Below are 21,441 nucleotides of genomic sequence, written 5' to 3' on the forward strand. Positions count from 1 at the left end.
CGCATGGTCGCTGCAGCCGCGGGCATGACGTGTGGGGGACCAGGCCGACGACGTCCGCGCGCATGATCCATCAGCTCCGCCTATGCACAACCTCCCCTATACCGACGCCCTCTCGCCATCCAGATGCAGCGCCGAGCTCGAGACTGCTGGAACCATGCATAAAGTGCCCTTCCACTCGCTCCCCGTCACACTGCCGCCCTCGAACCGGTGGCTCGCGCTCGGGCATCGGCGAGACTCTGCGCCTACCTCTCTACGATGAAGAGCACGCCTTTGCAGCGCCCTGTAGTGTATCCGAAACATACCTCACCGCCTCTAGCCTAACATGGCGCACCCGCTGCCCATGTCGCCGCCGCGGACGCACACGGAGAAGGAGCTGCGGGACCAGATGCCGCCCCTGCAGACGACGTCAACCCAGCGCAAGACTACAGCCCAGTCCCGCCCACAGCCGCTCTCCAAAGCTCCTACCACCGAAATGATACCCGAAGAGGCCAGAATCAAGTCTCCCACGTCGTCTGCCGGACACCAGCGCTTCGTCTTGACCGACGTGGTAGCCGCGCGATACATCGAAGAAGACCCGACCACCTCATGCCACGTCCTCGCCCGTCGCCAGAAGATCGAGGGCTACGAGATCTACCTCGTCGAGCAATGGGCCTGTTCGCGCACCCATCCTACCTTCCTCATCACAACGTACACCGGCAATCCCGAGGACACTGTGCTGGCCACAATCATAAGCGTACCCAAGAATGAGGAGGAATGGTCGCCGCAGATGCGCCTGTACTTCAGGTCGCTGACTGAGTATCATGCGCGGAGGAAGGACACCCCCTATGGCGCCTTGATGGTCACAAACCTCAGTGGTTTTCCCTCGTCCCTAACTGTCATCCCCATCCCCGGAGGCGATCTGAAGAAGTATCGCGAGGCCTTCTTCGTCAACGAGAATCTGAAGAGACTGGGATGTTCAGGTCGGCTGGGCATAAAGCTCACGCCGCCAAGCAGTGCCACGCAAGCCAAGTTCCAGCAACTGTACCGTACCAGCGAAAAGATCCCGTTCAACGCTTCCGTCATTGAGCTTGTGAAGCTCTGTCAAGTGGCACTTGTCTTGTTTGGGAAGCTAGAACCAGAGTATGCAGACGGGCTGCTGTGCGATGTCACGGAGAAAGCTATCAACGATTGGTGGATAGACTTTGGATCTGAGTACTACACAGTCGAACCTCATGATGGCATTCTCGGTCCTACCACAGTCGCTGCTTTGCTGGGTATGCTGATGGGTGCCCGGAACCGACTGAGTGCTTGTAGCGCTGCAGTTGCCAAGGATGTCTTCGACATTGAGGCCACTAAGCGTGGTATCGGACATTTCCAGAAGTCGCAACATCTTCCCAGAACGCGACGCCTCGATCGACACACGCTTGATAAGCTACGAAGAGCCTCAGCAAAGGCAGCGAGTAAAGAAGGCTGGGCCGTTCCCCGGGCTTTCAAATCCACCGTGGCCGAGTTAGGAGGTAAGGGTGGTGAGATGGTCATGGGCATTGTTGGAGCTGGACAGAAGGACGGTATCGCTGAAGTGGAGACTGTCGACATTGACCAGTTTGTGGAGCTTGTGAGAGGTGAACACGCAAAGTGGTTGTGGCACGGAAAGCCCAGGAAAACTGTATCAGGCGACAGCATGTTCGATCGACTTCCTGGCGGAGAAGCACGCTCAGCCTCCCCAGACAAACATGACCCTGCACCGAAGCTGGTTCGCCGAGAATCAACACTTGATCAACAAGGCATTGCGAAGCGCGATACAGGGTCTTCGGAAATGAAGAAGGCAGAAACCTTTTCGCCAGATGGCCAGGAGAAAGACAGCAAAGACCCGTATTCAAAGCGGGCCACCATCAAAGCCAAGCTAGAGTCCGGTAGCGGCTTCCATCATATCAAAAACGCTGTGGGTCTGCGCACTCATGCAAGCAAAGTATCGCGAGAAGAACATGGACGACACGTGTTGCATCGAACCAAGAGTGGCACACCACAGTACGCAGACTCAAGAACGTCGATGGACTACTACGAAAGCCAGTCGGACGATCCCTATTCCCTCATGTCGCCTCAGAGTACAATGGGCGAGGAGCCAGCCTACACCAAACAGCTTACCGAAACCCCAGGCGACTCAGTGGTCTCATTAAACGACAACAAGCTAGTCGGTGGTCGCCACGCATCCAACCTACGCAGTTCCATCATCGAAAGCGACGTCTCAGATCAGCCCGATCAACCACCCACCATATCCAGCTCCGTCGCCGGATCCATCTACCACGGCGTAGACCTCGACCAAAACCTCCCCGTGGACCAAACCGCCCAAGTCCCCCCGCTCCTCCGGCGCACCCAATCCGGCACCCAATTCCTCCCTTCCCAACCCCCGCGCAACGAAAACTGGTGGCCCCGCCACCTCTCCTTCAGCACAGCCGAAGAAAGCGTCCTCCGCTGGCCCACAATCAACGCTTCGGACCCCATCATCGACGAAGAAGCAGTTGCAGATGACGCCGACGACGACCTCACTAAAACCACCACAACCACTACAACCGCCGCCCTAACCACCCGCGCCACAACCCAAAACCTACACTCCACGCAACTAAAGCGTCTCCACACCCACCTCCACACCCTCTCCACCCAAGACGCCCTTTGGGTCTCCACAGCCCTCTCCTCCATAACCGCCCTCTCCGCCTCCGCAGACACAGATATCCAAACTTTAGAATCGATTTACTACCCCCGCCTCGACACGTACCACTCCCTGCGCGAAGACACGCACGCGACTGTGACAAATAACCGCGGGCAGCTGACGGCTAGTCTAAGGGAACTGGGCAATGTGGGCGATAAGCTTGAGTATGAGATTAGTGCGTTACGCGGCAAGGTCGAGGATATTGAGGATGTGGTCGGTGAGTTTGAGAGGCAGGTTGAGTTTGTGGAGGGGAGGGTGGGGGAGTTGGAGAGGGTGCTGGGCGAGAGGGAGGGGTGGTGGGGGTGGGGGGTTAGGGTTTTGACGGGCGCGGCGCCGGGGTGAGTAGAGTATGCGGAGAGTAGATGTTCGTTTTTTATCTGTTTTTTGTTTGTTTTGTTCGCAGGTGTGATGGAAGACTGGGCGTTGGGGGGTATACCCGCTTGTTTATCTTTTTAGTATGTCTTTTAGGGTTGGTGGGATGGATGTATGTAGGAGATTAATTATTTACCATGTAGATATAGAATATCCAACCACATTTCTTATCCCAACTAACATTTACTTCAAACGTCATAATTTCATATACTGTCACTCATCAGGGTATCAAATACTGCTATGTTTCCCACATCCACGAAACCACCCCTCACCCCCCTCACCCCCTTCCCTTAAGCAATCATATTTACTTCCCCACAGCAGCCCTCTGCCTATGTTCCTCCTCAAGCAAACTCTGTTTCCTCACATACTCCATAACAATATCCTCCTCCGTCCTCTGTTTCTCCAAATTACTAATCCGTTCACTCTCCGCTTTCTCGCTTTCTGCCAACACTTTCTTTAGTTCTGCATCTTCGTCGTCGTTGTCGTTGTCTTGCATCGTAATGCGATGAGGCAGTGGAGGAGGCGCAGCCCTTGCATCCATATCAACATCCCTCCCACGCGGCTCACTCGCAGAAGGATGAGCGTAAGGAGGTGGAGAAACCGGCGTCGGACCAGAAGCACCACCACCAATAGCCTGACTCATCGCATCCATAACACCGCTTTCCTGCTGTGCGCCTCGCGTCGACGTCGCATATTCATCCGGATGCTCCGCATGAATCATCGCAAGCTGTTTCGACTCAGCGATAATCCTTTTATAATCCTCATCATCCTCGGTATCGTTATCAGAACCCCATTCACGGTGATCGCTGTCTCGTCTCGTCCGCTTGCTCGTTTCAGACAAACTCTTTCTGAGCGTTTCTTCAAGCGCCTTCTTCTCCTCTGCCGTCATGTCGGTTCTGCCGGCTTCGGACATGCTGGCTGTCATGGCACGGTGGAGCGCTGCTTCCTCGTCTTGTTGTGTTGGTGCACCGCTCGAAGGGGGTGCGTTTTCGAGTTCAGCGATGGAAGCGCGGATTGCGGAGGCGATGAGGCGGTCTTCTTCGGGGTCGCCGCGCGAGGATTCGGCGACGGAGGCGGCGATGGCGCGTTCGAGTTCGCGTTGGTCTTCTTCTTCTTCGGCTCGGAGTTGGGCTTCGAGATCGGCTTGTGATTGCTGGGATGGGGCGATTGATGATGCGATTGATGGGGAGCCTGATATGGGGGTTTCTTGCCGTCTTAGTGCGCGTGTTCGTTCGGCTTCTTGTTGGCGCCAACTGGGGATCGTTGACCGGATCTCAGGCTCGACACCGCGTCTGCGTGGGGGGTCGGGGTATTGGCCTGCTGCGCTGCCCTGGGGAACGGAGTTCGTGTGGGCTGACGGCTGGGCTACTGCACCGACATGCGAGTCGAGTATAGCAGAGCGCTTGTCCTTTCTATCCTTCTTCTGCTGGACAAGTGAATGGAGCGAGTCCATCTGCTCAGCTCCAACGTTGCGCTTCTTCTTTATTCCCCATTTCATGTGACTCCACTTCTTGACGATCTCGTCGCGTTCTTCTTGCGTTACCTCGGATGCTTCATCGTAGCCCTGCGCAATACGTGCAGCGATGATGTAGTTTTGCACGCTCTTTCCCTTGCTCTTGACCATTTCCTGGTAGAGTCCTTTCATAGCATAGCCAGGAACCGACCAAGCACCACCCATGACGCGGAATGGCACGCTCATGATGCCACGCCCGACTCCCTTGACGAAGCCGATGCCACCTTCTTTCTTTGCGCCTTTGTAAGGATCCGTCACAATACCAGTGATGCCATCATAAAGACCGAAACCGAATTGCTGTATTGACATCAGTAAACATCACTCGTAGCGTTTTAGTCAACATACCTTGGCAGCTGTTCGCATACCACTCTGGAAGTCGGTAACCTTGTCGACCTGTCGCACTTCTGCTCCGTAGAGCTTCGGTACGTTGTGAAACCCCTTAGCCACATTGAGTGAGAAGTCCATTGGTGACTTGAAGCCAGCGCCAACAATCCTAGCTAGACCCTTGCCAGTGTCTACTGCAGATTCACAATTCTCGGCCATGCTTGGTTTTGGCCCAGTGTTGGCTGGCGCTGCCGATCCAGCCACTGATCTGGAGCGACTGCGAGACCGCGATCGCGAGCCTCGGGTAGATTCAGCAAATGCTTGAGACATGAATGATGATCTGTGTGAAGGCGTACCAGGAGAGCCAGGGCTCTTGACTGCTGGGTTGTCCGCCTGTATCCGGGCCAGATCAGCAGCAGCATCGGCTGCTGTTGGTGTTGCGGCCCCACTTCTACCTGAGCGATCGGTAGCATCAGTCGCCGTCCTCGATGTTGTTGGGCGTCCACTACTTCCTTCTCCGGTAGACGAAGTTTCGGTACCTGTGGCCTTTTCTTTGCCCTTCTTAGATCTGGCATCAGGATGTATGTTGAGTAGTTTGAGAGTCTGAATCGGCATATCAGCAACACCCATCATTACTGAGGTTGCTGTTCCCATAATAGCACCAGCTGCGCCAGAGACTGGATCCCAAGGGCCTTCATCAGGAACATACTCGCGAGGTCGGTATCTATATCTGTTAGCACTCGCCATATTTTGAGTATGTGACTACTCACAGCTTCATGTCAGAAAAGTTTACTTCGCCTTGTTGGGCCAGTACGGTAGCCGCCTTAGCACTCAACTTCACGTCAGTACGCTTCAGTCTCCAGACAGCCGGCTTGTCTGGCATAAGAGCACATCGCAGTTCGTCGTAATTAAGCATCTGATGGAACGACTGAGCTCCCTTATGTGTGCCGTTTTCCTGCTTGATCTTGTCGCAGAGCTCCTGCGCCCGATCGAGTGTTTCCGGTTTGAGGGCTTCGTTGATAGCTCCGGCGAGTTTCTCTGCGGTGAGTTCCTTGTATGGGATGGGATCAGGCCCAGCGCCGGCTCTTGAGACCATGGCTCCCCAGAAGGCTTGATCTCCAAAGAATGGCACAACAACGGTCGGCTTTCCAGTTGCGATACCAGCTGCCGTAGTTCCTGCACCACCATGATGCACGACAGCAGACACACGTTTGAACAGCCAGTCGTGAGGACAATTACCAAGCATGAAGACGCCGTCTGGCTTTCCAAGATCATCCGCTCCTAGCCCGCCCCAGCCTTTGGACACCAACGCACGTTTTCCGGTGATCTTCACGGCGTCGAAGATCATCTTGGTCATGGCATTTGGATCGTCCACTACAATGGAACCAAAGCCGATGTATACTGGTGGCTCACCTCCATCGAGAAAGGCTGCAAGATCCGGGGCTGGTGTATAGTTCGAGGCGAGGTTCAGGAAGTAGAAACCCGCGACGGATATGTGGTGATTCCAATCCCTGGGTTTAGGAATAAGTGCAGGAGACCTGTGAGATGTGAGTCAAATTGTGAGCAGCATTTAAGTATACTCACCAGCAATATGTGAAAGGTACTTTCAGACGCGCGAGCATGGCTGGCGCCCAGACAGCGCTGATGGGATCCAGCCGAAGGCTATCCTTGCGGAACCTGTTGATGACGTCGCCCAAACCCTGCCACGTCAGTACATCGACCATGATATATGACAAGTAGTTGGTGATGGTGGGGTCTGCATTGCTAGACTGGATGTTGGCGAGTGGATGCGGGAACTGCTGTGTAGGCGACCACGGCATACTATCCGAATTAGCAGGTGCACGTATCTGAAGGAGACCAGACATACGTGAACATCATGTGTAGAGGTATACCCAACTTCTCGGCACAATGTATGTGTCCGAAAGCGGGAGGATTTGCGATTATGGCATCGGCGACGAAAGGTTTGCGCAGTTGCTCTGGTAGCTGGTCCTCGATGCCCATCCACTCTTCGACTGTCTGCTGGAGCGGATCTACACCAAGACCATTACCCGTCTCTATGCAAGATCTCCATGTACCGCTCAGAATCTCTGCGATGCCCTTCCTCCTCTTGCCAATGTCACCACTGCGCAGTGTATCGAAACAAGGCATCAGCCCCGGGTTTTTCACCATGAAAGCCATGAGTTCAGCTGGGTCGCCGCCGATACTGAAGAATTCCAGTCCATTCTCGATAACGAAGTCCTTGAACGTCGGGTGTGTCGCTAACCGTACCCTATGGCCGTACGTATCCTTCAGCACCTTGCCCAATGCGACGAATGGCTGGACATCACCGCGAGAGCCCACCACTTGTATGACGACGTTTAGCGGAGGCGGAGGCTGCTGGCCGGGCGCACCACCGAGGAATTCTGGGACGTATGGTGGAGGCGGCTCGGGATCTTCTTGCGCGTTTGTGAGCTGACGCTGTATTTGTGGCAGGATGAGTTGTGATAGCGCGCGGCTCTTCTGATCGATTCGGATATTAACACGTCCATCGTCGGCGACAACTGCGTTGGTGCCCAGTTCTTCATTCTCGACCTGGCCTGGCAACTCGGTGTATGCGGGTGGTAGGTCCCCAAGGGTCGGTGCTTCGTAGGCGGGACCATCGTTAGCGCTAGGAGTGTGATGTGAACTAGAGGGCGCGCTACGCATCAAGTCAGTATGAAACTGTCGTCAACCACCAGGTAAGACCAACGTGGGTTGTGTTTGTGTATATGGCTGTGTTGGCGGGGCATTGTCGCGGGGCGCGTCATTGCCCTGCGCGGGGCTACTTGAACTCGCCATGATGGTTGCAAAAGAAGGCTCAGAAAGAGGGCATTGTAGGTAATGACGAAGCTGCAAGAGAGAGCGTCAGGAGGAGCCGCTACACTAAGAATGAGACGTAGGAGCTGCAAGCCTGTATTCCATGCGCGGGAGAGCATATGCGCTATGATGCGGACCTCTTCGGCCTTCTTGGCGTGTGATTGGCCATGAATAGATCAAAGCCACAAGCGGGGCTTCGTCATCGCTCAGCCCCCGATGCCTCGTTACCTACTCCTGCGGTCCAATTTGCATGTCACAAATTGCATCTGAAACGATCGACACTGGAAATGCTAATCTGGGTGCTGCTTGAAAGTGTCAGGCGTCCACCGACCTCCGCTAATTCAGTTGACTTGGATTGTTAGGAACTGAACTCACCGAATACACACCAGTAGTCTGGAGGCCTAGTTGAGATGTGACTGCATATATCGTAACGCTACCAAATACCGATGACCCAAAGCCACCTGAAGTCTGCCTCGCCTACTCGCCGAGTATATTGCAGTCCTACTGGTACAGTCCCAAGCGTATCGAAGCGTATACATGCGTATTCTCGTGTTGTTGTAGCAGCCCACATGGGGTACTCCGGTCCACATAAGCAACTCAGAAGGCCCGGAGCAGCTGAGGACGTTGCCTAATCATGAGCTTCCATGCGCCGCGCTCGACACCCACCGCTCTGGAAACTACGCGCTGACAGAGGAGCGCTCAAGGTCGAAAAGAGGTGCTTGAACCGGAAATCTACCTGTTCGCACACGCAAGTCAGCCTCTCTGTCGGGCCATGACGATACACATGACCTACCACATATGCGGCCATGCGGAAACGCCCTCCCAAGAACGTTTGCCGTCCGCCTCAGGTGCAGTTGACTTTTGCTCATCTTCTTGCTTCTCTTGGGGTTTCTGGTATACCGAAGCCTTGCTGCTATCGTTATCGCGCTTGGGTGCTGCTGATGTATCGAGGGCATATTTCGCAAGCCAGATCAGCTGCTCTGTACGCGTCGTTGCTCTATCGTTGGCGAGGCGCGTGCATATCTTGTTGACAACGCGACCGGTAGTCGTTATGCCCTGCGCAGCCTGGAGCTCGTTGACGGCTCGGTCAACGCACCCGGCGCGGTCGGAGGCTGAGCTGGAGCTTAGTCGTAGCTGGCGCTTGAAAGAGGCTGGTGCAGATCTGGAGATACCACGAGCGGTTTGGAGAGGTAATTTGAACATGGTGACGACGGTGCTGGTAACGGGGAATGTTTGTCGATAAATGAGATCTTGGAAGGGGAGTTGAGACGCGTCTAGGTACGTGACAACTGCCGGATAGATAGGAAGAAGAAAGAGAGCAGACAAGGTGAAGAGGTGGTGAAAAGGATACTAGGTGTGAGCTGGCGAAGAGGAAGGTGAAGGCCGTTTCCATCTCGCCTCAATACAGGAAGGAGCTCTCGGTTATCGAAGCGCAAACTTCACCTATGTGAAATGGGAGGAAGCTGCAACTGTGCTTTGTTTCACATGTTGAGCGATGCTCCTCTTCAATACCATCTACGATGCATTCTCAGTCTTTCTCTTCCTCGACCGTCTTCCATTCCATGCGTTCCTACTATCAGCCGCGCGACTGGGGAAGAAAATCGCGTCAGGTTCATACCCTAATTATCTAAGGATCTGGAACTGATGCCATCTCCAATACCGCAGATGTGACAGACGCAGGTGAAAGCGCAGTGATGGTGATTCACATCTGGGCACGTGTGGGGAAGGCGCGATACGCGTTGCCGTTTCGGCTCTAGTGCGCTTGCCCTGCAGCAATCTCCCCGGCCACCCCACGTGGACGGCGCGTCATCTGCTGCATCACGCGTCCCGAGGTCAACAACAGAGGCGCCAGACACTGATCATCTCGTCTCTTCCTTCTCGAGATACTACTGCTCGTTCGAAATCTCATTTTGATCTATCTTGACCTTTTCATACGGCAGGAATGGGATTCTAGGCTTCCAGCCCTATCTTTCAGCTCGCATCCACCCAGCCACAAGCTTCAGAGTGTACATAAGCGCCGCACGCTTCCATCTCTAGATACATACCTATCTGCTTGTTTCGTCAAACTAATAGCTCTACTAACCCCCGGTATCATGTTGCATCGAAGCATCTTCATAGGAGCTACACTTGTAGCTTCGGCGACAGCATGGAACACAGACGGTACGTCCTTTCACTTTCGCGAGTAGCCAGCGTTAAGTCCACACAGTGCATAATCAGATCGGCTTCATGGCAGAAACCTTCTTCACACCCGAAACCACGTCCGTCCTCGCAGAGATTCTCGAACCCAAATACAACAACTCAGTCGGGCGCTCCGCAGCATGGGCAGACGCGTATGCGCACACAAGCGAAGGCCACTTCTCGTACCAGTGGCACTGGATAGACACACACGATCGCCAACCTGAGAACTGCAGTCTAGACTATGCGCGGGATTGCGCAAAGGGCGGATGCGTTGTTAGTGCTATTGCAAACCAGACGAGCATACTGCGGGAGTGCATAGACCAGGTGTATGCTGGTGATTTGACGGGAGGTGCAAATTTGACTTGCTCTTATGCGTTGAAGTGGGTTGCTCATTTCCTGGGCGACATTCATCAGCCTCTACATGCAAGTGGCCGACAAGTAGGAGGCAATACGTACAAAGTGGTATTTGGTGGCGCTCACACGCAGTTACATTCTGTGAGTATCTTACACGGATAGCAATAAGATTTGCTAACAAACAAGGTTTGGGACGGTTACATACCCTACTTCGCGGCAAACGTCGACCATCCCTTCTCGCACGAGTCGATCGATCCATTTTTCTCTGGGCTCGTCGCTCGTATTCGCAAAGACCAATTCTACTCCGGGCCGTATATGTGGCTCTCATGTACCGACCCTTCTACACCGGAGGAATGCGCAACAAGTTGGGCGAAGGAGAGCAACGAATGGGATTGCGACTACGTGTGGAGTCGCGTAACGAACGACACAGATCTTGGGACTGATGGGTATGCTGCAGGCGCTGTGCCCATCGTAGAGTTGCAGATAAGCAAGGCTGCGCTCAGACTGGGTACATGGCTCAACAACTTGGTCGAAGGGGCCAAATCTATTGTGGAAGAAGAGGAAATGATGGAGCTTTGAAGTGATAATCAGACAAAGAGCATCATTTACGAACTGCGGCTGGCTGTACATGTGCCACGCTGATCTCACATCATCTTGATTCTCCACATGCGGGCTCAGCCAGTATCTGCTGTATATGCGAACCAGTGGCGTTGATGCAGGGTGCCTTGCCTTCAGCCCTACGAAGATGCCGGGACCCCACATCGGCATAGGTGCCATCTCCTTCCCCACATCCGGTTATATACTCTCCCGTCGCTGGCTGCATTGGCAACCAAACATCGAATTGCTTTGCCTGATTTCTATACAGCGAATCCGTTTGGCGATAGAAACTTGGGAGTTCTTTCGACATGGCTTTCGACGAGTTGAACGACAAAATCACACCTGCCGTATGTACCTCTAACGGCCCCACATCTGCATCCTCGATACTCTTTGGCATGTTCAAACACACGAGGTCGCCATTGGAACTTATTCTTCTTTGATGAACGAAGACATCAAATATTCAGAACCTGACTGACTATATTCCCAGAACCCCAGCCGGGAAACATCACCAAACCGCGGCTCCTCCGTCCATCAATCCATCGCCATACCCAAGCCCTGCAAACCACTCCGACAATGGCAGCAGGAACAAAACATCGACCGCGATGCCCAAATCAAACTCACGAAACTAGTGCACATGCGCTACCAACACCCTGACCTAGACGAAATAACCACCTTTCTCCGTGACTTCGGCATGAGCGTAGCCCAAAAAGCCCCAGGCAAGAAATGGTTCAAAGGCTATGGCTCAGATCAATACGTCTACTACGCACAAGAAGGAGAAAAGAAGTTCCTCGGCGGCTGTTTCGAAGTGGAAAGCTACGCCGAGCTAGAAAAAGCGTCGAAAGTCGCGGGTGCTGGTCCTATCGAGGAGTTGACCGACGCACCAGGCGGCGGCCACATGATCACATTGCACGACCCAGAAGGCTTCCCCATAAACCTAATCCACGGCCAGACCAAAAAGGACCCAGGCCCATTTCCCGAAGTCCTAACAACAAACTACGAAAATGAAAAGCCCCGCATCGCACGATTCCAACGCTTCAAACCCGGTCCCGCCGCCGTACACAAACTCGGCCACTACGGCCTATGCGTCCAAAACTTCCAATCCGAAATGCAATGGTACACCCGCACCTTCAACATCGTGCCCACCGATTTCCTCTACATAAACCCCAATCCCTCCAACCCCTCCCTCCCCCAACAAAAAGACGTAGCCATCTTCGCGCACCTCGACCTCGGTCCCGGCTACACAGACCACCACACCATTTTCCTCTCCAGCAACCCCACTTCCCATGTGCATCATTGCAGTTTCGAAGTCCACGACTTTGATACACAGAATTTGGGGCATGAGTGGTTGGCGAGTAAGGGGTATAAGAGTGTTTGGGGTGTTGGACGGCATATTCTGGGGAGTCAGTTGTTTGATTATTGGTGGGATACGACGGGCAATATGATTGAGCATTATGCGGATGGAGATTTGGTGAATGAGGAGACGCCCGTGGGGTGGGGGGAGGCGGGGGATGAAAGTTTGGCGGTTTGGGGGCCCGAGGTGCCGAGTTGGTTTTTGGATTGATTGAGGTGGCGCTGGAAGTTTGGGGATGGGTTTGTGTATACTCGGTCTTCTTCGCTTAGGGAAAAGGATCATCTATATTCTGTACTCCCATACCACATACAACAGACTTGATCTACCACTCCCTCGCCCTTCCCCACCCCCTATCCGTAACCCCATCATTCCCATAGTATCTACCACTTATCGGCTCAGTTCCCTGTGTCAAACCGCCGTCTCCATCCCCTCCCTTACCAAGCTGCCCAACCCCCAACCTCACCGGTATCCTCGCCCCCTCCTCCAACGTCTTCGGCGGCCTCCCAATCTGATTCCCCATATCACTATCCACCCACCCAGGACAACAGCAATTCACTAACACGCCCTCGTTCTCACGTGCCAGAACGACTGTTAGCGCGTTCATCAGCGCTTTACTGACTTGATACGATTTCGGCGGCGCGCCAAACCCGGCGGACTCTTGGGATGAGGATTTCACGGAGGAGATGTATTCTTGGGCGAGGGCGTCGACGTCGGAGATGGAAGCCGCGGACCGGAAACGGGATGCAGTGGCTGAGGGGTAGTTTGATAGGGAGGAGGCGGTACTGGATACGTTTACTATGCGGGCGTTTGGTGTGGAGGACATTTTTCCTTCGGAGAGGAAGAGTTGGCACATTTGTTTTGTGCCGTGGTAGTTTACGTTGATGACTTGTTCGGCGGCATCGGGGGTTTCGTTGTTGTTGTTGTTTATGCCGGCGTTGTTGATCAAGACGTCGATTTTGCCGCTGTCGTTGAGCGCGGTCTTGAGGAAGGATGCTGTGGATGATTTGTCTGAGACGTCGAGTTTTGCGTAGCGGATCTCGTTGTGAGGTTTGGCTTGGATTTTAAGGTCTACGCCGCCGCGGGATGTGGCGTAGATGTGGAGAGGTTGTGGATGTTGGGTGGTGGCTAGGAGGTTGATGATGCCTTGGCCGATTCCGCGGTTGGCGCCGGTGACGACTATTGTTAATGGGGATGGCATTGTTTTTGAATTTGTACAGATTGATGATCTGGAGCTGCAGAAAGGTTAGGAATGCTATAGATATGTTTATGTACTTAGATGTGTGCTTGTGGAAGTGGTGATGTCAGGTACGATCCATGACGTAGCGATCTTCACTTGACCACATATAGCGAGAGAAGAAAGGAAAACATCGATGCACTTAAGTTAGTGAGCAATGGTGTGATATTAACAGAACTTATTATTTCGTATCACTATACAGCGCACGATATTTGAAGAAGCTCTGACGACAGGACCTGATACCAGCTGCCCTGTCCTTCTACTAAGCTCTCCTTGATCAGTCTCCGTACTCATGGTCCTGTTCGTGATGAACGCACGCATTCAGCACATCTCACTCCCTCCATAAACCCCTCAGCGTGACAGGGGCTTGCTATCCAGAACCTCTCCAATCTTCTCCGTCAGCCACTCTTCAGCCTCAGGCCAGTCGCCTCGCCCCAGTAGCATTGCGAACTCATTGAGCTCCGCGCGACGCAGTTCCGGTATCTCAAGCAAGATTTTCTTGAGAAGATCGGGGGCATACATCTTACTGATTAGTACATCTTCGATCGCCCAGTACATGCCCGACTTGGCGGTGAAGCGTGCTTCATCACATCCGGTCTCCTCCATAGCCTTGATATAAACCTGGCGGTAATGGTCCAGTTGGTATCCCATACACGGGAAGTCGAGCACGGTGAAGTAATCCAGCCAATCTTTGCGGAGGAAACGTGGAAGAGAGGCGTAACCCACGAAACGTGGAGCTGCGTAGACGCAATCCCAATCTAAAATGCCTGTCACATTACCATCATCGTCGACGAGAATGTTATTGAGGTAGAGCTCATTCCACAGCACGAACGTCTCTTCCTCGCTGGTTTCGGCGTTGGACGGTTTGGAAGTCCTGATGACGGGATGCGAAAAGATGATATCGAGTATTTTCCTGTAGCCTAGCCCTTTGAAGCGGTCAGGTCCATTAAGATTATTCAGTCGTTTGTCGTGTAGGCGTGGCCAAAGAGTGCCCAGGTTAGGAGTCAAGTACTCGATGCTTGGTGTGAATGGCCCGTACTTCTCGACCTGAGTGTCAGATTCCAGGTCCTCTTGAGTGAGGTTGTGGTAATCCTTCCAAACAGATACATAATCAACATGGTGCGTCTCACTGCTCTTCCCGTCCGTAAAGACAGGAATGCCAACGCCCTTGAACTCGATATTTTGTAGCCCTGCCGTAGCCTTGGCAAGTGAACGCAACATGTTGACGCGCTTTGCCTCGGTTTCTTTTGAGATACGGACTGCGGTAATGTGGCTTAAATCCGAGGTATCTTCGAACCACAGCTCATGAGCACGACGGCCAGGTAAGCGCTTCATGAGGATGTAAGGTGCACCCAAGTCGGATTCCTCTACTGAATCTACTGATGCGATGACCTCGGGGACCGGAACAGTTGTGTGCTGAAAAAGATGTTTCATAATACCAACTTCAGCCCTCAGATTGTGGGCATCTCCCGCTTGCCAACGAGGTTGCGTACCCACAGATGGTACTAAGACGACATAGTCTTGGTCGTCCTGATCTTTGTGGCGGACGTGAAGCGTCAAAACCAGATTGTTTGCGCCCTCATAGCGGGAGAGGACATCGACATCTGCGCGCGCAAGCTGGCCGCTGGGATCCACGGATAGCAGGACGATGTCCTTGAACTTATCGTCTGAAATGTTTCGGATAGGCTCCTAGTCTTCGCGTTCTAGATAAGGATCGACATGACTCACGTCGTCGGGATAGTTGAATTCGTCGGGATCGTCGCTTTCGTCATCATAGAGAATTGGTTCTTCATCCAGACCAACGCAATGACGATCGCCAGGTTCATTCTCTTCGTTTCCCACAGGGGCAGAGGACTGACTTGGGCAAGCCACATTTTGGTTCGCATGTTCGTCGGCAGCGTTGGCCTTCTTTGCCTTCTCATCGGCGTAGCGATTCTCATCTTCTTCGCGTTTCTTCTCTTCTGCCTCCATCTCAGCAATCATGCGGTCCATCTCTTCGTCTTCGACGCGCTTCTTCTCGGCTGGAATGCTGTTCGAGTCAGCTGTCGACTCGTACGCGGTCATGCCAATGTCTAGATTGGCCAGCGCGGATATTATCTTCTCATCTTCCGATGACATGATGGTCTGAAGCAGTGTTTTGGAGCTTCGAATGTGAATAGTATGTGTAAAGAGTAAGTGGCGAAGTTTTGGTTGATCTGTAAAGAAGGCGTAGGGTTTCGGAAGGTGAGTAATGATGTGGGAGAATAGTGGAAGAACTTATAGTCGAGAGAGGTGCTAGCTCATAGGGTGAAATGAAGCCGCAGACTCATCTGAGAACGATGGCGAGTACTGGCCTGCTAGAGGTTCAGAGTGAATGCGGTCGCATTGTTCGACAGTCGGAAACCCCAGACTTGTCACGCCAAATCATACTGACACTTGGCAATAGCGTGAATTCTGTCACACCCCTCTCGACTATCCGTGTAGGCCATTTCAATTTTGTCTGCAAGATTGAGTGTGGTCCAGGAGTAACAGGCATACTGTTGTGCCGTTACTTCCACCCCACAGCCATGGCAAGTAATGGCCCTGGTTTCGCAGCGTTCATCTCGCCGTCGTGCCCATAAAGCTACAACGACCACAGATACGCGAAAGGCGACATTGAGTTCTTCGAGTATGCTCGTAATAAGAAGCTCGCGCATGCTCAGGCTAGACTTCAGGGCCGGGTTTTGTCTCGCGACTGGTGGCAAAGGTGGCCCGTATGAAGCTTGACACGATGAGGGCCAGCCCGGCACCAAGTAGTCATGTTGATAGACGTAAGAGATGAACAAGCGCACCGACAGTCGAAAATGACATCTGGACAGAAGTCAGCAAAACGCAGAGGGTAAGACGCAGCTCCAACGCGGATGCGCGTAACAAGGAGCTCGGCGATCGGCAATTAGTCAGCGACGCGCTTTGGTGGTTAGTGCTCCAAAGTTCCTTCCAACTCGAACCTCATCCACATCTCATCACCAAACACCATACCTCACCAAAAGCACCGAGACGTCTGAGGGGTCATTCCATTCATCACAAACTAATTTTATACGCTTAAGGCGTTTTGATGAGAAGAGATTTCCATGCCGCGCGCATATCTCATGAACGCCAGGTTCCCTCGCCAAGCTTATGCTGATTCTACACTGCATCGCCGCGCAGCCAGTGGTTACCATCATGTCTGATCATCCTGGAATATTCACATTGTATCTCAGCACCTGCGATTTCTCATCAACGCGCGACGATATTCTGGTCCTGGCCGATTACGGAACTACAGTCGTCAGCGGTAGCAAAGAATTGCGCCAGTTCTGCTCGGAAACAAAGCAACACCCAAATGAAGTACTTACAAGACTAATGTACGACAATTAGTTTTTCTTCTTGGTTGCAGCTAATGTCTCTTTTACGGTCTTCGGCTTCTGCAACTTGGCCTTGGACTTGGAAGAAGCGGCTTTTGCTGCTTTTTCAGCTGCTCTGGCTTTTTGGGAGTCTTTTACATCCCTCTGTCGCTGCTGACTAGCTTCCATGATAGCCTGGTTATAGGTCATATAAGAGGTGGCATTATTATATGCTTCTTCGTTTGTTTCTTCCTCCTCGATTATGCTAAAGAGAGCTGCTGGCTTTCGAGGAATTGCATTTGCTTCTGCAGAGTTGTCGCCTAAGGAGCTATCGTTGCTGGCATCAGGTTTGGTGAGCTGCAAACCCCTCTCTGCTACTTTAACGATCTCACAGATCTCAGCGGGCGAACCGTCTGGCGAGACCTTCAGAACTCGAACAAAGCTCGGTTGACCATTAATCAGACCCATGCACATAGTAAACGAGAAGCGGATGTCTCCGAGCTTGAGTATGTTCATCTGCCATCCGATCTGCTCGTGAGGGAACGTGCTCGGGAGCTTATACTCCAAATTCTTCTTCGCCATCTGGAAGAAGCGGTTATCCTCATACTCGCCGTAATGGTGTAATGAGCAACCATGAGGAGATTCTACTCCGAATCGGTTGCCGCAGAACCGCCACTGACCATTGGCCATCTGAATGGGTACGCAACAGTATGCGAGATGCAGCCGCTCGAAGCAACTGCGCTTGATTGTGCCGCATCCAGACTCTGCACAGTGGTGCCCTTCCATGTCGTATGTCATTCGCCAAATGTTAGAATAACGGGCACTCCAGGAGATTACCCAACCGGGCCCATAGAGTCGCAGGAAGGGCAAATTGAATACTGCCATGGTGGATATTCTCAAAGGTAACGGACCAGAACTTTGATCTTCGAGATCCTGTTATTGGGTTCTTAAGGGGGCAAGGAATGTCTTTTTCTGGGTATTTGATCAGCAGTGGAGTTGAATGTGCGCGTACTGATATTGAACAGTAAAGCCAGGGTATTCTGCGAACTTTTGAACTGGCAAGAACTGGGCCATGTGAAAGGCATAAGTGTAATCTATCGCTTTCCGATCGCACTGATCGGTAGTAGTGAATCACGAGGGACACAGTCAAAGCTTTTGGCTCTTGCTAATACATAAACACATTCTTACTTGGACCTTACAACAACCTGCCACCATCTCACGATAACGAGTGGTCAACTCAACGCTACTTAGCTATGGGCATTCTAAGCAAGATCACAAGCCTATGGCCGAATAGTCAACCGAAGGTGGCAACGCCCAATGCATCTTCTGTTATCTCGCCTGCACTCAGCGCCATCGAGGCTCCAAAATCTGCAAGAGCATCGCGCATGCTGGACTCTTTGCGGAGACTGTTCCACCATAAACATGGTCGAACCGTCTTGCCCAAGACCTACGGAGAACGCACATCCGAGACTAGCGACGACTCTTACCAGCTCGAACCGCTCACACTCAGCCTCGAGCTGGAGTCCAGTGGTGGGTGGGAAGTTGATGGCGTCTGTCGAGAGTCTGATCTCACTAAGCCCGGTGTTGACCAGATTACAAACAAAGACTTTGCGCTGCCGTTCGATAACCATATCAGCATTGCGAAAGACAATCACGTCCTTGACAAAGCAGATAAAGGATTGGCCGCTTGCAGAAGCACCGCAGCTGACGGCAAACGTACGACTCCTGTTGCTGGGAGCCAATCATCCGTCGCCTCCACTCTGACTTTCGGGCTTGCTGGGTCCATCTTCGATAAGATACATCAACACAATAGCAACACGACGACGAACGGATCAACTACGATTATTCGTTCCGGAATGGACGGCATGGGCGACGCATCGACGGCAGTAAACCTTCACAACGACATATCGGAGAGCTTTGGCATGAGCTCGGATCCGTTGAGCCGTAGCCAGCAAAGGGATAGCGCATCCTTGCGAAACACACAAGGATACCAAGGATGTGATGACCTTCCACTGCCAAGTAACAAGACGCAGCCGCAAGACGGTAATACATGCACACGTGCAAAGAGTGGAGCAGATTCTGGCACTGAGGACGATCGCGACACTACCGTCAAGACAGATGCATCTGAAGCCGGAATGTCTCGCTTTGATTGGGAAAAGATTCACGCAATTTCTGATTCGACATTCAGAGAGCTACTGCACTCGGTCATCGAGAGCTACTGCTCCGTCGATATTGCTTTAGAGGAATGCCACGTTACGCAACGCATGGATGGCGGATTTCATCATGTTGTGTTCATGGCAGCCATAAAAGCCGAGCCTCCAAACCGTCGTATCGAACGATATGTTTTCAGAGTCCCTGCTATTGGAACTGCAGCCCGGTGGCAGCCAGGCGATCAGCACAACCTGCACTGCGAAGTGGCCTTGATGCAGTGGCTGCGAAACAAAACTTCTATTCCGGTACCAGAAGTCGTTGACTTCGCTTTAGATATCGAGACCTCTTTCATCGGCGCACCATACATCTTGATGAAGCGCATGCCAGGAAAAGCCGCGCAAAACGTCTGGTATGACAAGCCTAGTGATCGCAATCATGTCACTACCAACTGCGTTTCTCCAGAAACGGAACAGAAGCGTCGTAATATTCTGCGTTCACTTGCGCAGTGTATGTCACAGCTAAGAGACGTGAGCTTCAATGAAATTGGTCTCGTAGATTGCAAGGACGCACTCTCTTTGGGCGCGACGCCAACAACTACAGTCTCATATCGCTGGAAGCCGCCGTACGAACTCACTGCGGAGGATCTAGAAGGACCAACCCAAGTGTACCGATATGGACCATTCAAGAAGAACCTGGACTATTGGAAGCTGAACCTAGAGGAGAACTGGCCTGCGATCCCTGAATACGATCCAGATGTTGATCAAGATGCACTGAACATGGTATCTGGAATACGCAAGATCATCGACATGCTTCACGACCACCCCACCATCGCCGTTTCGAAGAAAGACCCCGCAGACGCCGACGAGAACGAGACGTTCGTCATCCGTCACCCTGATCTCGATCTACAGAACATCCTCGTAGACGACGATGGCAATGTCACAGGCATCATCGACTGGGACAACTGTCTCGCCGTCCCTCGCTGTATCGGTTATGCTTCACTACCAGACTTCCTCCGTCGTGATTGGAACGATGACTTTTCTCTCGCTGACTCACCCCACATGCCCACATGGGAGATCCAGAAGTATGCGGACATATATGCCGATGCCATGGCAGAGACTGGTTGCTCCGACGCGAAATACACGCGTAAGTCTGGGATGTATCGTGCTATTGCTGGTGCAATTACGCAGGGCAGTCTCACGGATGTGATTGAGAAGTTATTTGCTCATATTCCAGGATTGAGGATGAGTAATGTTGAGGAGCTCCAGCGACTGATAGGTGGAGGATGGGTTGAGGGTGAGGAGTATATCAGGAAGGCGCTTGGGGAGTTGTTAGAGCCTAGCAGTCGCTTTGCTTGATTCGCTTGTGTTCAAGTGGCGGATACCCACCCCAGCTGGGACGCCTAAACTGCAAGGACGGAATCGGCATACATTCAGGCAACCATACACATCAACATCTGAGTCATCCACTTCACTACATAGATTTCCTCCTATTACCATCATTGTTGTACAACTCTCCCCAGTTCCGTTTATCAGTCTACAAAGACAATCGAAATACCACAATGGCTGACGATCGATGCGGGAACTGCTACGAATGCATACGCTACCAAGATGAACTGGACGCCGCCCAAGAAGCCGCACACGAACCAACACCCAGCGACATAAAGTCCACTGGTAGTACGCCAGCCGAAAATGTCAATCTACAATGCGCCCGCACGAAAATAAACCGTGAACCACTAGCATGGTCTCTAGATCCATCAAACATTCAACCACAAAACAACTGCCGCCTCTTCACATCACTTCCTCTGGAACTCAGAGAGATAATCTATACCTACGCTCTCAAAGATACAGCCTCCTATCCCATCGACTCCCTTGGTCCCAAAAACCCCATGCCAGTCGTCCACGTCAAATATCTCGGTCACGGCCAAAATGCTGGGAGTTTGGCGGGTGGGAAACCTCTGCATCCTTCTGATATCACCTTTTCCCTCCTCTTGGCTTGTAAAGCGGTGTATCAAGAAACGTGGGGTATGCCATTGAAGGTGAATGCGTACCACATGGATGCCTCTCGACATCTTCGAAGCGCTGGAATGTCAGCATGGCAACTAGCACAGATACGCGGACTTGATATCACAATCAAGCAGCGCGAGTTAGAAAAAGGGAAGCTGGGGGATGTGTTGAAAGAGATGGGAGGTAACGCTAGACACCAGGGCGCACACGTGGTGCCTCTGCGCTGTTTCCGCGATGGAGAATGGGCGAGGATAGAGGGGTGCTCACGCACTCTTGACGACAATGTTCTTGTACCGGCCACAGTCGACTCACCGAATACAGAACCTCAGCGCCTGAACGATATTCTAGACCGTCTTCCCACCCCCGCGGAATCCATGCTACCATCATGTCGCAGCCTCCACGTCACCCTCGCTCAACCCCTAACCCATCTCACACTACGTCTCACACGCACAGACTGGTCAACATGGAACGTAGCCAAAAACCTCCATCTCGACCCATCGTTCGG

At 52.6% G+C, this 21,441-nt stretch overlaps 9 protein-coding genes across 9 annotated transcripts; 4 read left to right on the plus strand and 5 right to left on the minus strand.

Annotated features, from left to right (window-relative positions):
• Window positions 1-472: 472 nt before the first annotated feature.
• Window positions 473-3,028, plus strand: J4E86_005072 (uncharacterized protein; the record flags this gene model as incomplete). Its single annotated transcript, XM_051445608.1, has 1 exon — window positions 473-3,028. The coding sequence occupies one exon, from the start codon at window positions 473-475 to the stop codon at window positions 3,026-3,028; it is 2,556 nt and encodes an 851-aa protein (XP_051303705.1).
• Window positions 3,029-3,362: 334 nt separating this feature from the next.
• J4E86_005073 (uncharacterized protein) lies at window positions 3,363-7,712 on the minus strand (the record flags this gene model as incomplete). Its single annotated transcript, XM_051445609.1, has 6 exons — window positions 3,363-4,868; window positions 4,917-5,619; window positions 5,666-6,433; window positions 6,480-6,716; window positions 6,763-7,542; window positions 7,624-7,712. The coding sequence occupies 6 exons, from the start codon at window positions 7,710-7,712 to the stop codon at window positions 3,363-3,365; spliced, it is 4,083 nt and encodes a 1,360-aa protein (XP_051303706.1).
• Window positions 7,713-8,519: 807 nt separating this feature from the next.
• On the minus strand, window positions 8,520-8,933 carry J4E86_005074 (uncharacterized protein; the record flags this gene model as incomplete). The annotated part of the gene is made up of 2 exons (XM_051445610.1): window positions 8,520-8,881; window positions 8,903-8,933. The coding sequence occupies 2 exons, from the start codon at window positions 8,931-8,933 to the stop codon at window positions 8,520-8,522; spliced, it is 393 nt and encodes a 130-aa protein (XP_051303707.1).
• Window positions 8,934-9,956: 1,023 nt separating this feature from the next.
• Window positions 9,957-10,841, plus strand: J4E86_005075 (uncharacterized protein; the record flags this gene model as incomplete). The annotated part of the gene is made up of 2 exons (XM_051445611.1): window positions 9,957-10,403; window positions 10,449-10,841. The coding sequence occupies 2 exons, from the start codon at window positions 9,957-9,959 to the stop codon at window positions 10,839-10,841; spliced, it is 840 nt and encodes a 279-aa protein (XP_051303708.1).
• A 326-nt stretch (window positions 10,842-11,167) lies between these two features.
• On the plus strand, window positions 11,168-12,179 carry J4E86_005076 (uncharacterized protein; the record flags this gene model as incomplete). The annotated part of the gene is given in 3 exon segments (XM_051445612.1): window positions 11,168-11,206; window positions 11,347-12,144; window positions 12,159-12,179. The coding sequence occupies 3 exon segments, from the start codon at window positions 11,168-11,170 to the stop codon at window positions 12,177-12,179; spliced, it is 858 nt and encodes a 285-aa protein (XP_051303709.1).
• Window positions 12,180-12,532: 353 nt separating this feature from the next.
• On the minus strand, window positions 12,533-13,408 carry J4E86_005077 (uncharacterized protein; the record flags this gene model as incomplete). Its single annotated transcript, XM_051445613.1, has 1 exon — window positions 12,533-13,408. The coding sequence occupies one exon, from the start codon at window positions 13,406-13,408 to the stop codon at window positions 12,533-12,535; it is 876 nt and encodes a 291-aa protein (XP_051303710.1).
• Window positions 13,409-13,795: 387 nt separating this feature from the next.
• J4E86_005078 (uncharacterized protein) lies at window positions 13,796-15,562 on the minus strand (the record flags this gene model as incomplete). The annotated part of the gene is made up of 2 exons (XM_051445614.1): window positions 13,796-15,133; window positions 15,173-15,562. The coding sequence occupies 2 exons, from the start codon at window positions 15,560-15,562 to the stop codon at window positions 13,796-13,798; spliced, it is 1,728 nt and encodes a 575-aa protein (XP_051303711.1).
• A 1,250-nt stretch (window positions 15,563-16,812) lies between these two features.
• J4E86_005079 (uncharacterized protein) lies at window positions 16,813-17,472 on the minus strand (the record flags this gene model as incomplete). The annotated part of the gene is made up of 1 exon (XM_051445615.1): window positions 16,813-17,472. The coding sequence occupies one exon, from the start codon at window positions 17,470-17,472 to the stop codon at window positions 16,813-16,815; it is 660 nt and encodes a 219-aa protein (XP_051303712.1).
• A 1,166-nt stretch (window positions 17,473-18,638) lies between these two features.
• J4E86_005080 (uncharacterized protein) lies at window positions 18,639-20,288 on the plus strand (the record flags this gene model as incomplete). Its single annotated transcript, XM_051445616.1, has 1 exon — window positions 18,639-20,288. The coding sequence occupies one exon, from the start codon at window positions 18,639-18,641 to the stop codon at window positions 20,286-20,288; it is 1,650 nt and encodes a 549-aa protein (XP_051303713.1).
• Window positions 20,289-21,441: the final 1,153 nt, after the last annotated feature.

Source organism: Alternaria arbusti, assembly GCF_024043155.1.
Source record: "Alternaria arbusti strain BMP 1465 chromosome Unknown scaffold_5, whole genome shotgun sequence".
Lineage (NCBI taxonomy): Eukaryota > Fungi > Ascomycota > Dothideomycetes > Pleosporales > Pleosporaceae > Alternaria > Alternaria arbusti.